We start from the raw sequence: 14,517 nt of genomic DNA on the forward strand, positions 1-14,517 counted from the left end.
CACTTGCAACAGTGCAAAGGAAGATGTGGTCAACACTGTGCGTACCATTGAGATGTTGGGCACTACCCAGTATCAGACATATGTGAAGGACGTCATTGTTGATGGGACAACACCCATTCACAAGGCTGTCAAGAGGAATAACCTTTCTCTTTTCAAGAATGCAAAAGCAAAGCTAAGTAAGATCCAAGGAGAAAGCAAAACTTTCAGCTTTGAAAAGTGTCTGTAACCTCTTCAGTAAACTTTGCATTGCTTGTCAGTTTAGGGTTCGGCCTCTCTAGTCCGACAGGCCACCAGTCCGAAATCCGGGCTAAAAAAGTTGGTTGTCAGAGGGTCCTGGGATTGAAAAGTTTTGCCGAGGTGCGCGTCGAAAAAGAGCAGATCGACAAGCCGGGAAATGCCTGTGGCCGCGGGGCGCAATACAGCCGGCGGCCACAGGGGGCACGGGCGCCCCCTCGTCGTCCTGGAGGTCCGAAGGGAGCCTAGCGAGCCCTGGGCTCTGCCATGGCTCCCTCCTTTGGAATTCTCACAGTTTGACCAAAGCCAAGAACTGGATTGGCAAAGATGCCATGGGTGCTGACTCTGTTGAGGCCATTCACACACTGTGTGAGTTCTATGGATTTCTATGGAGGAGTGGAGGATACGTTGAAAACAGAGCACAGGGTTTTTCACGCTTCTTTCCCAGACACATCCACAGTGAAGGGGATGTTAAACACACTAGGACACAATGAGGGACCGGATATCTTTCCAACACTGATGGAAATGATAAGAACTATGTGCCAGCTGAACAAGTGTTTTCAGCTGCGGTTCTTATTGTCTCTCGCCTCAGGTCCCGTCTTTTACCCAAGCATGTTGATATGTTGATTTTGCTCAACAAAAACGTACAGTATGATCTGAGTGAGTAAAATCCGCAAAATATTGCACCGATTGTTTGATCACTTTGTTTTGTTTTATTCTGGAACTTGCTTGCCTGACTACGCAGCGAATGGTGATGCTAGGTTACGGTGCGGCAGTGGTGGAAAAAGTACTCAAATGTTTTACTGAGACCCATATCGGCTCCTTCCGGCAGCCGATATGGGTGGTCGCACGGATGATCGCTCTCGCGTCCAACTGCGTCCTCGCGTAACTTTCCTTATTCTCATCCTGTGGATTATGGATTCCCACCTCAACTCCGCATGGATTATACACCAGAAGGATAAGGCATTGTACGAGAAAGAAACTGGAACCGAGAATAAACATCCAGGCTACGGCATAGCGACGATCCACTCGACTCTCACTGCCGATGTACTTCTGCTTAATTCTACTACTTTCCGGAGACGTTGCCAGTAACCCTGGCCCTGTAACCACAAGGCAATCTGCTCGGATTGCGGCCAACGTTGCCATTAGCAAGGGGGAAAAACAAAGCCAGGCTGTAACAAAGAACTTCCGGACACACACTGAACCGTCTACGAACTGGGGTCGCTCGCTTTAAAACATCAATGAAGACGTGGGGCTTGGCGGACAGTGCGGCATGCGAGTGCGGTGACCCTGAGCAGACCGCCGACCATATAATCACCATCTGCCCCTTATATAGACCACCCTCGGAAGCCAGCCTCTTTGACCTAGGACCAGAGATGCGGGCATGGCTACACGACACCGAGTTGGACCTCTGACGTTACAAGAAAGAAGAAGAGAAGAAGAAGGTAGACGAGTCTTGGCTTGGTTTCAAAACCAAATTCATTCAAATTTTGGACAGTGTGGCTCCCATGAAAACCATCAGGGTCAAAACCCGCTCGGTACCATGGATGAATTCGGACATCCTTACTGCCATAAAAGTCAGAAACAAAAAGTGTTCTGAGCTGCATAAAGGTAGGATCAAACTCGCCAAATGCTTTAACAAAGGTCTCGAATCCCACGTAGCTAAACTCGAAAAAGAGAGAAACAAGCTAAGAAACAAGGTCAATGGCATGCTCCTGTTAGCAGAAAAAAAGTTACCTCGATGACAAAATTGAGGAAAATCAAAGCAAACCACGAGAGCTTTGGAAGCTATTCAACAACCTACTAGGCTGCAGCAAGAAATTGAAAACCAGGTTTACAAACATAAACCTCATGGTTAATGGCTCTCTCACTACAACCAAACAGGAGTAAAATCCTCAACATATTCTTCACGACCGTAGCCTCAGATTTGGTTGAAAAACTACCCCCTCACTCTGGAAACTATGGTGGAGAGTATGTTGACTCATTTTACGAAAAACAGGGTGTACGCAAAGATGATTTTAAACTCTCCCCTGTGACAACAGATGAGGTGTTTAAAAAATTGAGTGCACTCCAACAACACAGATCCACTGGACTCGACAACATCCCCGACACATTTTTAAAAGACTCAGCCGCCTCCATTGCTCCAATCATTACTCACATAATAAACCTCTCCATCATACAGGGACGGGTCCCTAACGACTTCAAAAAAGCAAGGGTGACCCCGCTGTACAAAAAAGGGAACCAATTAGGCCCTGGCAACTACCGCCCTATTTGTATTCTAAGCTCCATCTCGAAAGTCATGGAAAAAATAGTCTATGAACAGGTCGATAAGTACCTTGCCCTAATTTACAAATTCCTTCTGGTTTCAGAACAAACCACTCCACTGACACATGCCTTCTCTATTTGAACGACTCTATCAAACAAGATGTCGACAAGGGCAAATATTGCGGCATGGTCATGCTGGACCTCCAGAAGGCCTTTGACACCGTTAATCACCCAATTATGATCAATAAGCTCAAAGCAATAGGTTTTGATGATACGTCGGTAAACTGGATGAGATCCTACCTGGAAGGGAGGGAGCAAGTGGTGGAAGTAAACGGCACCCAGTCCCCTCCCCTCCCAGTGACTTGTGGAGTTCCTCAAGGAAGTATACTAGGACCTTTACTGTTCCTGATATATGTGAATGATATGTCTTCAGCTTGCGACTGCAAACTGTTCCTGTTCGCAGATGACTCGGCTCTGCTGGTCTCGGACAGGGACAGGCTGCAGGTTGAGAAAACTCTCAGCACTGAACTCAACAAGATCTGCATCTGGCTCTCCGACAACAAACTTTCATTACACCTGGGTAAAACTGAATCCATCCTCTTTGGGTCCAGTCCTAACCTTAGCAAGGCTGAGAGTTTTACGATCAAAGTGGGTGATGATGTTATCACAAGAAAGGAGGAAATTACCTACCTGGGTTCTATCTTGGAGGCAAACCTATCTGGTAACAAAAACGCAGAAAAAGTGATCAAAAAGGTCATCCAAACAATACACTATTTGTGGGGGATTGATCGTCTAGTCAGTAAGAATACTCATGTTCAACCCAGATTTGGCTCAACAAAGGGAATGAACTCGTTCTCATGCTATTCATCAAAAATGTGGAATGCCTTACCAAAAGGAGTAAAGGAGTGTAAAACCCTACTCACTTTCAAAACTGCCCTAAAGATACATCTTCAGGAGGCTGCAATTGAAACATGGCCCCTGTCCAAGTCCTAACCTACCCCACCCCCTACTCCCCCCCCCTCTCTCTTTCTTCTTTTGTACATATTTTTCACTTTTCATACCAGTAACCTGTAAACTGATTGTATGACACTCACTGGCTCACTGGCGCTCTGGTGCCGGGAGAAAAACCTTGCTCTCAACGTCGACAAGACCAAAGAACTGATCGTGGACTTCAGGAGGCCGCGGAGAGACCATGCGCCCATCCTCATCGACGGTGCTGCAGTGGAAAGGGTCAGCGAGTTCAAGTTCCTCGGAGTACACATCGAGGAGGACCTGGGAGACGCAATGGGAGACGCACACCACACACGTGAAGAAAAAGGCTCAGCAGCGGCTGTACTGGCTCCGCCGCCTGAATAAGCTCGGAGTAGGACAGCGCATCCTCAAGCTGTACTACAACAGTTACCGAAGGCATCCTAACAGGCTGTATCACGGCCTGGTATGGGTACTGCACTGCCCGAGAGAAGATCAACTTACAGCGAGTAGTGCGATCGGCAGAGCGAATAATGGGGAACGAGCTCCCAGCGCTCCAGGATCTGTACAAGAAGCGGTGCGTGGTCAAAGCCAAGCACATCATCAAGGACAAGTACCACCCAAGTAACAAACTGTTCAGAACTCTACAACGACCGGGCAAGGGGACCTACCGCAGTATCAAGAGTTCCACGACCAGGTTTTGGAATAGTTTTAACCCGGCTGCTGTCAGAATGCTGAATGAAGCATGAGCCCCTTTCAGAAGCCTGACAACAGGCGGTACTTCCCAGCTGGTTTCAGACTTTTCTGGCTCTTCCTAAACACACCTGTGGATTATACCAGGGAAAATGACTTGGACTTAACTCCCCCCTCGGTAATATGAAAAAACACATGAGGAATCTTACCAGCGAAAAACCCTTTAGGTGTACAGTTTGTGACAAAAGCTTTTAGTCAAAATGCTAATCTTAAGAAACACATGTTGATACACACAGGAGAAAGGGCTTCAGTTGTACATTTTGTGGCAAAAGCTTTAGTCAAAATGCTAATCTGAAGAAACACTTGAAGATTAAACATTAAGATGAAAAGCTCCCCCCTCGGACATACCTGTAGACCACAACAGGTACAGATTACTTTTTTTTTTGTTGCTCTCCCTCATGGAGCTACCTGCGGATTATACGCACTGACCTTCTGCACCTTAATCCCATGTATAATGCACAAACTTTTTTTGTTTTGTTTTTTTATTGCGCTTTTTTCTCTCTAAGCACCTTAGCGTCTATAAGTATATCATGCACAGTATACATACATTGCTGCTATGCTCAGGCACCTTATTTTGTTTCTTATCTCAGGTACTTTGTAAATATGTAGATAACTTGTTTTTGGCCTTCTATTGTTCTCTTGTTCGATCTCCTTCCCACTTGCCCCCTAGCCCTCTTCTTCTTCTCTCTCCCCACTCTTCTTTCTACGGAATTTAACGTTGCGATGGGAGTGATGTACAAAAACAAATTTCACCCACTTTTTTACCTTGCAAACCTGTGATGTGACAATAAAACTGATTCTGATTCTGATTCTGACATTCTGTATATTAGCGTGTATATCTGTCTGTCTCTTATATGTCATCATGATTTGTGTGCATGGGGACCTCATCTTAAACAAGCTTAGTGCTTAATGAGCTTTCCAGTTTAGTAGACCTTGTATTGTGAATTTGTACTTCCATGTACTGTTATGTACTGTTCTCATGTCTTACTAAATAAAGTACATCAATCAATCAATCAATGCCATGTAGAAGTACTCTGTGGTAAAAGTCCAGAATTCAAAATTTACTTGAGTAAAAGTACAGAAGTATTGGTATCAATATGTACTTAAAGTAGCCTAAAAGTAGCCCTAAAATGTTTGAAATTAGCAGATTTACAAGCTCACAACGCGTCGCGACGGATTGTGAGCTTGTAGAGCGGCTATTTTCAAATAGCCAAGGTATAAAATAGGGCTAAAGTGGTTAATATATGTTATAATGTTAATGTAATAATTTATATCTCCAAAGTAACTAGTAACTAAAGTTTTCAAATAATTGTAGTGGAGTAAAAGCACAATATTTGCCTCTGAGATGTAGTGGAGTAGAAGTAAAAGTATAGACAATTGGAAATACTCCAGTAAAATAAAAGTACCTAAAAAAATTACTTAAGTACAGTACAGTGCTTGAGTAACTGTACTTAGTTACTTTACACCACTGCACAGCGGCGTATAATTGTTTTGACCTACTTTCCCTCAAGCATTTAAAATAAGATTCTGTAACGTGTATCTGAATATTATAAGCATTTTAAATGGCTTTCATATACTATTTTCTTTTCTTTTTTAGGGAGCCCAGGGCCGAGTTCATGCCTCCTTCAATGAGAGCCTGACAGGGGGGAGTTTCCCTGGTTGGACGTAGCGTGTGCAAACCAGTTCCCTTCCCCTCACTTTCATATACTCTTAATATTTTTTTGTCAAATGATAATTGATCTTATAGATCGAAATGTGCTCAGTTTGGGCTATTTTCTGGGTGTTGTTTTTTAATAATTTAATAAATTAATACATTTTTGAATATTCTAATAAACGGTTTAAAAAATGACGTGTATACGTCAGTGAAAAAAGTGTCAAAGTGTCCTTGAGCAAGATACTGAACCCCTAACTGCTCCCGATGAGCAGTTTGGTACCTTGCATGGTTTCCTTCGCCATCGGTGTGTGAATGTGAAATACAATGTAAAGCACTTTGGAGAAAAGCGCTTTATAAATGCAGTCCATTTACCATTTACATGCTACTGTACAGTATATGTGCATCTGCAACATCAAGGGGAGAAATGTACTAACATCATGCTTCTGTATGTGCATCTGCAACATCAAGGGGAGAAATGTACTAAAATCAATGTTCGTACATTGGCTGCATTGGCTGTGGTTGATATTTGTCTGACCTGTCACCTACTTATAAACAAACATATCTTAACAATATCAACCCTGGGCATAGCTTATTTTGGGCAAATTTCCTAAATTGTTCAACCTATTTTGAACATTTGTTTGAATAGAATTATTTCTTCAACAAAAAAATCTAAAATAGCCCATATACTAGCTGGCTATTTTCAGTATTATAGTATATAGTGTTAAATTGGTGTGTGTGTGTGTGTGTGTGTGTGTGTGTGTGTGTGTGTGTGTGTGTGTGTGTGTGTGTGTGTGTGTGTGTGTGTGTGTGTGTGTGTGTGTGTGTGCGCGTGCACGTGTGCGCGTGCATGTGCATGTGTGAGAGAAAGTTGTGGCTTCTTGTGGATCTAGTCTAGTGTGATCATGCTCCTTTGCATACAATACATCCAGGTGTGTGCTCTCAGCAATGAAGCAGTAGATGGGATGTGCCTAACTGCCTCATATGTGCGTGAAAAACACCATGGAACCCCAGAAGAACGCCTGTATTTGACTACTATGAGGTTAGAAGACGCTTGTTTTTGTTTATTGTCTCCGCCAGGCCGAAAGGCATGGCGAGAGAGTATGTTTTACCCCCTGTCCGTCCGTCCGTCCGTCCGTCCGTCCGTCCGTCCGTCCGTGTGTCCGTGTGTCCGTCATTCGATCTGTCTGTGTACAGCTAATCTCCGGCACTGTTGGCTTGCTCGCAGCCAAACTGTGCACACACAGTCCCTGGATACCAGAGCAGAACCTCTGCCCCAAATTTCTCACAGGGGCCTGTTATAGCGCCACCAGGAGGCCGATTTGTGCAAAACACATTTTTTGACAGTACTCCTACAGATTTTGTCCAAAAATCCCACAAATCGGTACACAGTATCTCTATAGTCATTAAACGAAACGGGTCTTTCAGATTTCTCATATTCCATCCTGATTGGCTAAAAATGCCTTCCAAAGTTTGCAGGAGTGCACCGTTTTGAACAAAATGCCTCAAATCATGAACACAGCATGCAATTTCCTTGAAATTTTGCACGCTCATTTCCATTAGGCCAAGAAAGAACTAACATTTGAAAAATTTCAAATCAGCCTCATGGTGGCTATAACAGGCCGATTCGTGTTTTTACCTATAAGTGCACCGATCTGTGTAAAACTTTGTATGCACACTCCCTATAGGTCAAGGAAAAACTTTTGACCTGCCTTTTTCACATCTGCCTTTTATAGCGCCACCAGGAGGCCGACTTGTGTAAAACACATTTTTTTATACTACTCCTTCCAATTTTATCCAAATTTCACGCAAATCGGTACACATGATCTCTATAGTCATGTGATCACGACGGATGTGTTTGATTTTTCATATTCCATACTGATTGGCTAAGATTGACATCTAAAGTTTGCATTATTGGCTTGTTTTGAACAAAATTCTGCAAATCATGAACGCACCGTCCAATTGCGCTCAAACTTTGCTCGCACATTCACACTATGTTGAGGAACAAATGCCAACCTTTTAACATTGGCCTGTTATAGCGCCACCAACAGGTCTAATTTAGCGAAACACATGTTTTTAACAAAATTTCTCAAATCATGAATGCAGTCAGTGTCCGATTGTCGTGCAAGGCCTAAGAAGAAATGGCACCATTTTCACGTTGGCCTATTATAGCGCCACCAGGAAGCCACAATAGCCTACCTGACCTGGCGGAGACCTGTGCTCCGAGGAGCACTTTTTCTAGTTGTGCTTCAAATAGTGTATCAAAGTAAAGCATCTTGTTTGTTTTCATCATGCGGTGCACCAGATGGGCAGAATTGACTGCATCAGGGATGTTAGTGACTGAAACGTATTCTTTGTTGACCTTGAAATTCTTGAGCAAATTGTCTGTGACTTCTGTCAGTCATTGTATAGCTCTGACTTTTCTGTATGACCAACTCCATCCGCTATTATACAGGTATGCCATGTGTACTGTTGTATAATTAATGCAATGAATGTTCATGGAAGCAATGTGCAAATGCACTCTTTTCCATTTCATCTGGATTGTAATATCGTATTTTAAAACTATTCTTAACTCTTTAAATATTCCCAAACGTCATTCAAAATGTCCCCAAATCTTATGCATTTCCATGTTACTTTTGTTAACTTTACTAATACTATTGCTATTGTTATTACATTATTATTATTACATTTCCCTCTGTGTTTTCTTTATCACAGAAGTCACCAGACTCTTACAAACATAGACACATTCAGAGACGTACATTTTGCACTTAAAGGAGCATTTTACCCCTGAAAGAAATTCCAGTCACTCAAACATACCTCTATATGTAGTGGGGAAAAGTATAAACATTTAAAATTGGCGTCCCATAACTGGAGGACAAAAATAGTCTGTCTGTGTTTTATGGAATTGCAGACCACAGCGTATCACCGCCTATAACTTCAACTCCCAGAATGCTTTGCGCACCCACCCTCTGCTACGGGGCGCGGTTCCCAAACGCAGCCACCCACATTGCATACGTAATATCACTTACACACACCCCTAGCCTGGTTCCAGATGAATCTGCCATTGCAAAAAGAAAAGTTGCCCCTTGGCAGATTAGGTCTGGCCCCTCTCAATAGAGATTGTATTTCTCTCCCTCCGAAGTTGTGAGGGACCAATCAGGGCCCAGTATGCAAACATGGGACGGGTTTATCACCCGAGGCATTTTTTTTTATTTGACCCTCGGAAATGAAGGTTCCATACAGAGATTCCAGACTAATATATACGCAGTGATATTAGTCTGGCCATGCCAGGCTAACACACCCCTACACACACCCACAACACATGGCTACCCCGGTGCCACTTGGGTATGTTTTTGGGCATGTGTGGGGTATAAACTCAAGAAGCGCCATATTCAATTTGTAGAGTAGGAGTTCAGAGCAGTGTTGAGGTGACTTGTTTCTTGTTGAGTATCGAGCGACGTTACTGAAACATGACACCGCCCGTGTGCTCTTGTGCAGTACCACAGTGCACAGTTACTAAGAGGAGGAATCATCCTGGTGGAGTTAGTTCCTTCACCTTTCCAGTCAAGGATCCAGAGCGTTGTAAGAAGTGGGTCAGAGCCATCAAGAACCCGAAGTTCAACGACAACGCACCGCTCAGGGAGCTACAGAACATGAGAGTGTGTAGTTTACACTTCAACCCGGAGGAGTATGAATGTGACCAGATGAGGTACCATCTCATGGGAGGTCGAAAACCTCGATCAGTACTGTCGACCACCGCGGTTCCTTGCATAAACTTGGACGACGCCGAGTCAGTCGGACCTTCGCCTGCGAAAAGGCGTCGAACACAGGTATACCAAGTTATTGTAATAGTCATAGCACTGTTTTGTTTTGATCGGATCACGATAATATCTTAGTATTGCCCTGAAACTAGCCATGGTTCGCATGATTGTCGTCTGTCACGAGCGTCATGGCGCAAATTCAACCTGGTGTTTAGGTACTTTCTGCATTTACAACCCGTACATCTACATTAACGTTCAGATTTCAAATATAAAGTGCTTACTTCATGGCCACGGATGTTACAATTATGTACGGGCCCTCAGAAGTACCCGTATCTGGTGTTCACTCTCCATTCCGACATCTCACCACTCCGACTAGTGGCTTCCGCGTGCGGTTAGGGTTAGGGTTAGGGTTAGGTATAGGGTTCGTCAACGTCGGAAAGGCGACATGTCGGAAAGGAGAAATGCACCCCCCGTATCTTACGTATTGTTCAATAAAAAGCATTTTCATCCGATCGGCAGCCATTTCATCATACAGATGTGCCACTTCAAAACTTCACACGTTACTGTTCTTTCCCTGATAGTGCCCTGAAAAAGCATTTTTTTCCTCCCTTTTCTGCCCTTAAAATGCACTGTTTTGCCCCTGAAAAGAAGTTGTCACTACACACCCCCGTTTTTCCCTTCAACAGACATCCATATACATGAGAACAAAAGAATGTGTGTTTAAGAAGGTGTCAGACTCATTATGAGGCGAAAGGTGATTTGACCAGTTGCTCAAATTAATTAGCATCATAAAAGCAGTGATCATCAAAATAATTCAGCATTTTAAATGCCCTTCTTTGTCCCTCTTATTGCCCTGGGAATCCCCTGAAAATTTACTGTCTTGGCGATGGCAGGACATGTGAAGTTTTGAAGTGGCACATCTGTAGTTATAATGTCGCATAGTTGAAAGCATGGTGGAAATTCAGAGGAAATGGCCACCGATCGGATTAAAATGCTTTTTATTGAACAATACCGAAGATACGGGTACTTAGACCCACCCGATGTATATTGTAACATCCGTGGCAATGGGGAAAGCACTTTATATGTGAAATCTGAATGTTTATGTAGATGACTTCACGACCGTCGTGTGATCCATGGTTATATCTGTGTACATTGAGCAAACATAGCTACGCGTAGCATAACAATGGGTATATATGAATGGCTATCGTTATTATTGCATGTGTCGAAGTTGCCTGGTGTAATATTTCCTTGCCCATCTGAGTTGTTTGTTTCGGGTTTGTGTTTTCATTTTTACCTATTCCCAAACGTCTTTTTCAATACATGCTGTCAAAAACCCAAATGTAAACCTTTTGTACAGTTTGTTTGTACATCTGTAGGAAAAGGTCAGTTCCTTTTTCAAATTCGCTTTACAACGTTGGAAAATAGTTCAATAATACCTCCCCTACAACTGGCCCACATATCTGGGGGGCCAGATGTTTTACAGCAAGTGATTTTATTTTCACTCCATTTACAGTACATCTCCATTTGCTGACTAGTCATGCCATTTACCCTGATCTTACACTTCACAATGCACTTCGTCACACCACAGTTTACAGTGAAATAAGAGTGTGAAATTCTTCATAGCATTAGCAACATGATCAGGAAAAGAAAAACTAGTCAAAGTAATATAAGACCAAATATAACTAATTTCTATATTGCTTGGACAACAGAATCTGATAAAATGTTTGAATTGTTTGAATTGTACCGCTAAACCATTCCTCACCAGGTCTCACACAGCTGTCCAAATGTTTGAATGTAGTAATCATGTTTTTTTTTTGACATAACACTCTGTTGCTGTTTCTACTCTCATCCAGACAGAGGAACCGTCAACGTCGCTGAACATTGTTCCAGTGGCAGTGCCAGGGGCAAATCAATCTGTAAGTTAGCCTAGCTGTTTGAAAAACTACTTTACTCAGGTGTCATCCACTTCTAGCGCCATAGAAAATATGCAATGAAAAGTCTGCAAATGTTGACGTGAACATCTGGAATCTTCTCATTTGAATACAATCATACTTCCATATGAAAGAGATTGCTTTCAAGTCATGGTTTTCATTCAGACCGCAGGACAACTTTCCATTGAAGTTGAGACCGATGTGGAGGCGTGTGACCTGGGGGATGAGAGCTACGAGCCTGAGACGATGACGGAGGAGGAGGAGGAGGAGGAGGAGGAGGAGGCATTGAATGGGAAGGGGAAGGAACTCAAGGATGGGAAGGTGCTGGTGGATGAGGAGAGGATAATGTCCCTCTTCAAATTCTGCCAGGTGTGTGGGAAATCTATCCCAGAATCTGATGTGCAGAAGCACTATGTTGGTGCACAGCTCAACATCAAGTGGCGATGCACTGACGGGCACACAGACACCTGGAGGTCATCGCCGGATGTCAGGGGCATGCCAGAGGTCCACTTACAAGTTGCTGGAGCAGTTGTTTTCACGGGGGGTAGCTTCACTGAGCTTTCCGTGTGGGCAAAGACCATGAGACTCCACATGTTTGGTCTCACAACCTTTCATGAACTTCAAAAGGCCTATCTTCACCCTGCCATTGAGGACCTATACCAGGAGCAGAGGAGAGGACTCTTGGCACGAGTCTTCTTTGAGAAGGAAGGCATAGAATATAGTCCTAGTAAGGAGCCACAGCTCCTGGGAGATGCCAGATGCGACTCTCCTGGATTCAGTGCCAAGTTCTGCCACTACACCTTCATGTTGGAGGACACGAAGGAGATTCTTCACACTGAACTGGTTCAGGTAATGTAGATGTTTTGAAATGTTGTCTGTTTCTAACAGAACATAGTGTAACATTGTGTTGTTACTGAAATAACTTTCTGTACTGCTGCATTTTGTTTCTCGCTCCTCCTTCCAGGTCACAGAAGCCTCCAGCTCTGTTATGATGGAACCACTGGGCTTCAGGCGTGGACTGACAGGTTCTCATATGCTTTATTGCTTATGTTGCCTTGTTATAACTACATTTTCTCATTTTGTGGGTCATTGTACAGCACCTTGTAACTATGTTTTGAAAGGTACCTCATAGATAAACTTTGCTTACTTACAGAGCTGCTTGGTATGGGGTTGTATGTGGACGTGATCGCTACAGACCGCTCTCCCTCGGTCCGAAAGCTGATGAGAGTTGAACATCCGGATATCGAACATCAGTTTGACGTATGGCACACAGCTAAAGGTTGGCTCTGGTTCAAAGCTGTATACAGTATATACTATTCATGTTATCATCAGATAATTGTGGCAGCACGTGTAATTTCATGCAATACAGGGCACAATGTTCAGTGTGTGTGTGTGTGTGTGTGTGTGTGTGTGTGTGTGTGTGTGTGTGTGTGTGTGTAGGTTTCCTGAAAAAGTTGAAGACCAGAAGCAAAAAAAAAGGCCTGGACATATTGCGTGGGTGGACAATGTGAGTGTTGAATGTTTATGCAAAGAAGACGCATTTTTCAAACATGTCATTTGTTCAGTCTAATTGTTTTTTCTTGTGTATGTTGTTCTTGATAGGTCCATTTATAACCACATGTGGTTTTCCTGCTCAACATGTGACGGTGACACAGAGGTGAGGGATCGCCAGCAGTACGATTCTGGATTTTTCTCAGACAGTTGCAATTTCTTTCCATTGTTGCAGTCATTACCAAGCAGTCAATAACTGATATTCACAATACTGTAGCTACTGGAGCAGCGGTGGCTGTCCATTCTTCACCATGTATGTGATGAGCACAAGTGGACAGAGGGTGATGATGAGCACAACTGCCATCATCTCCCACTGTGCTCAGAGCAGCGACGGAAGAGGATGTGGATGCAGAGGGAGTCTGCATCCTACAAGACGCTGTCCTCCCTGGTCCAGGACAAAAGGCTGCTAAAAGGACCTTGGACAAATGGGCCTCTTCAAGCATACTGGTAAAGAATTAGCCCTTGAACGCGATAAGCAATCATAAGTCATTGTCAAGTTGACACCTTTTCAAATGACACATACCAGTTGGTTTACAGTGGATGTTTGTGTGCTTTCATGTTACAACACACAGGTGAGCTTGAGGTGTTCCATAGTGCCCTGCTGAAATACATCCCGAAACGCCAGTCCTTCTCCTACATGGGGATGAAGGAGAGAGGCCATCTTGCCATTATGGAGCACAATGAGAATATTGTAAAGAGAAGGCAAGCCACTACTCTTACAGGTGTGTTTTTGGAGCAGATATATGATTTTTTTTGTTACACTTGCAGCATACTTTCAATGGTGAGTCCTTGTTGAAACTTTTTTCCTCCTTTTATTCAGGTGCACCGCGTCACAAGAAGGTCAACTGCAGGCGCTCAGGCATGTGGGTGGAGAAAAGGATTTATAAGCCTCGCACCTACCACTTTAGAGACACTCTAATGCAGCTGGTCATTGAGCGTCGCCGGGACCCAAGTGTGGTGTACAAGGCCCCGACATCCTCACTCCATCTGCCTCAGCCATCGGACCTTCCGCCCAACATTGCCCGTACACCTGCCCCCCCAATGCAGGAACTACTCGACAGAAGTCGGAGTCGGTTCCAATAGGTAAGTCCTGCATGTTGTGAAGCTTATAGTCTTCTCCTTGATTGTTCCCAAAAATGTTGCCAGTCAGTGACACCTCTCCTGTCATATTCTGATGCAGTTGACGGTCGGTTACTGGTGACCATGCTGATGACACAACGGTGATGGGTCTCATCAGTGATGATGAGACTGCCTACAGGATTCCCGCAGAGGACGCTGTGGGCGCTGGGGGCGTGTTCTCTCCTCCGCGTCATCAGTGCCCACACCCTAGGTGGGGTTGGCAAAAGGGCCTCTGTGTGGAGTTTGCATGTTCTCCCCGTGTTCCCTAGGGTAGGGGGATGAG

General features: G+C 44.0%; 1 protein-coding gene across 1 annotated transcript; it reads left to right on the forward strand.

Moving 5' to 3' along the window:
• Positions 1-12,808: 12,808 nt before the first annotated feature.
• On the forward strand, positions 12,809-14,198 carry LOC311062606 (uncharacterized protein; the record flags this gene model as incomplete). Its single annotated transcript, XM_084081774.1, has 6 exons — positions 12,809-12,843; positions 13,005-13,071; positions 13,167-13,221; positions 13,333-13,562; positions 13,688-13,837; positions 13,936-14,198. Exons 4-6 carry the CDS (start codon positions 13,541-13,543, stop codon positions 14,196-14,198), a joined length of 435 nt encoding a protein of 144 aa, XP_083937900.1. The 5' UTR covers positions 12,809-12,843; positions 13,005-13,071; positions 13,167-13,221; positions 13,333-13,540.
• Positions 14,199-14,517: the final 319 nt, after the last annotated feature.

The sequence above is a fragment of the Gymnoscopelus microlampas genome (assembly GCF_963454915.1).
Source record: "Gymnoscopelus microlampas genome assembly, chromosome: 16".
NCBI classification, from domain to species: domain Eukaryota; kingdom Metazoa; phylum Chordata; class Actinopteri; order Myctophiformes; family Myctophidae; genus Gymnoscopelus; species Gymnoscopelus microlampas.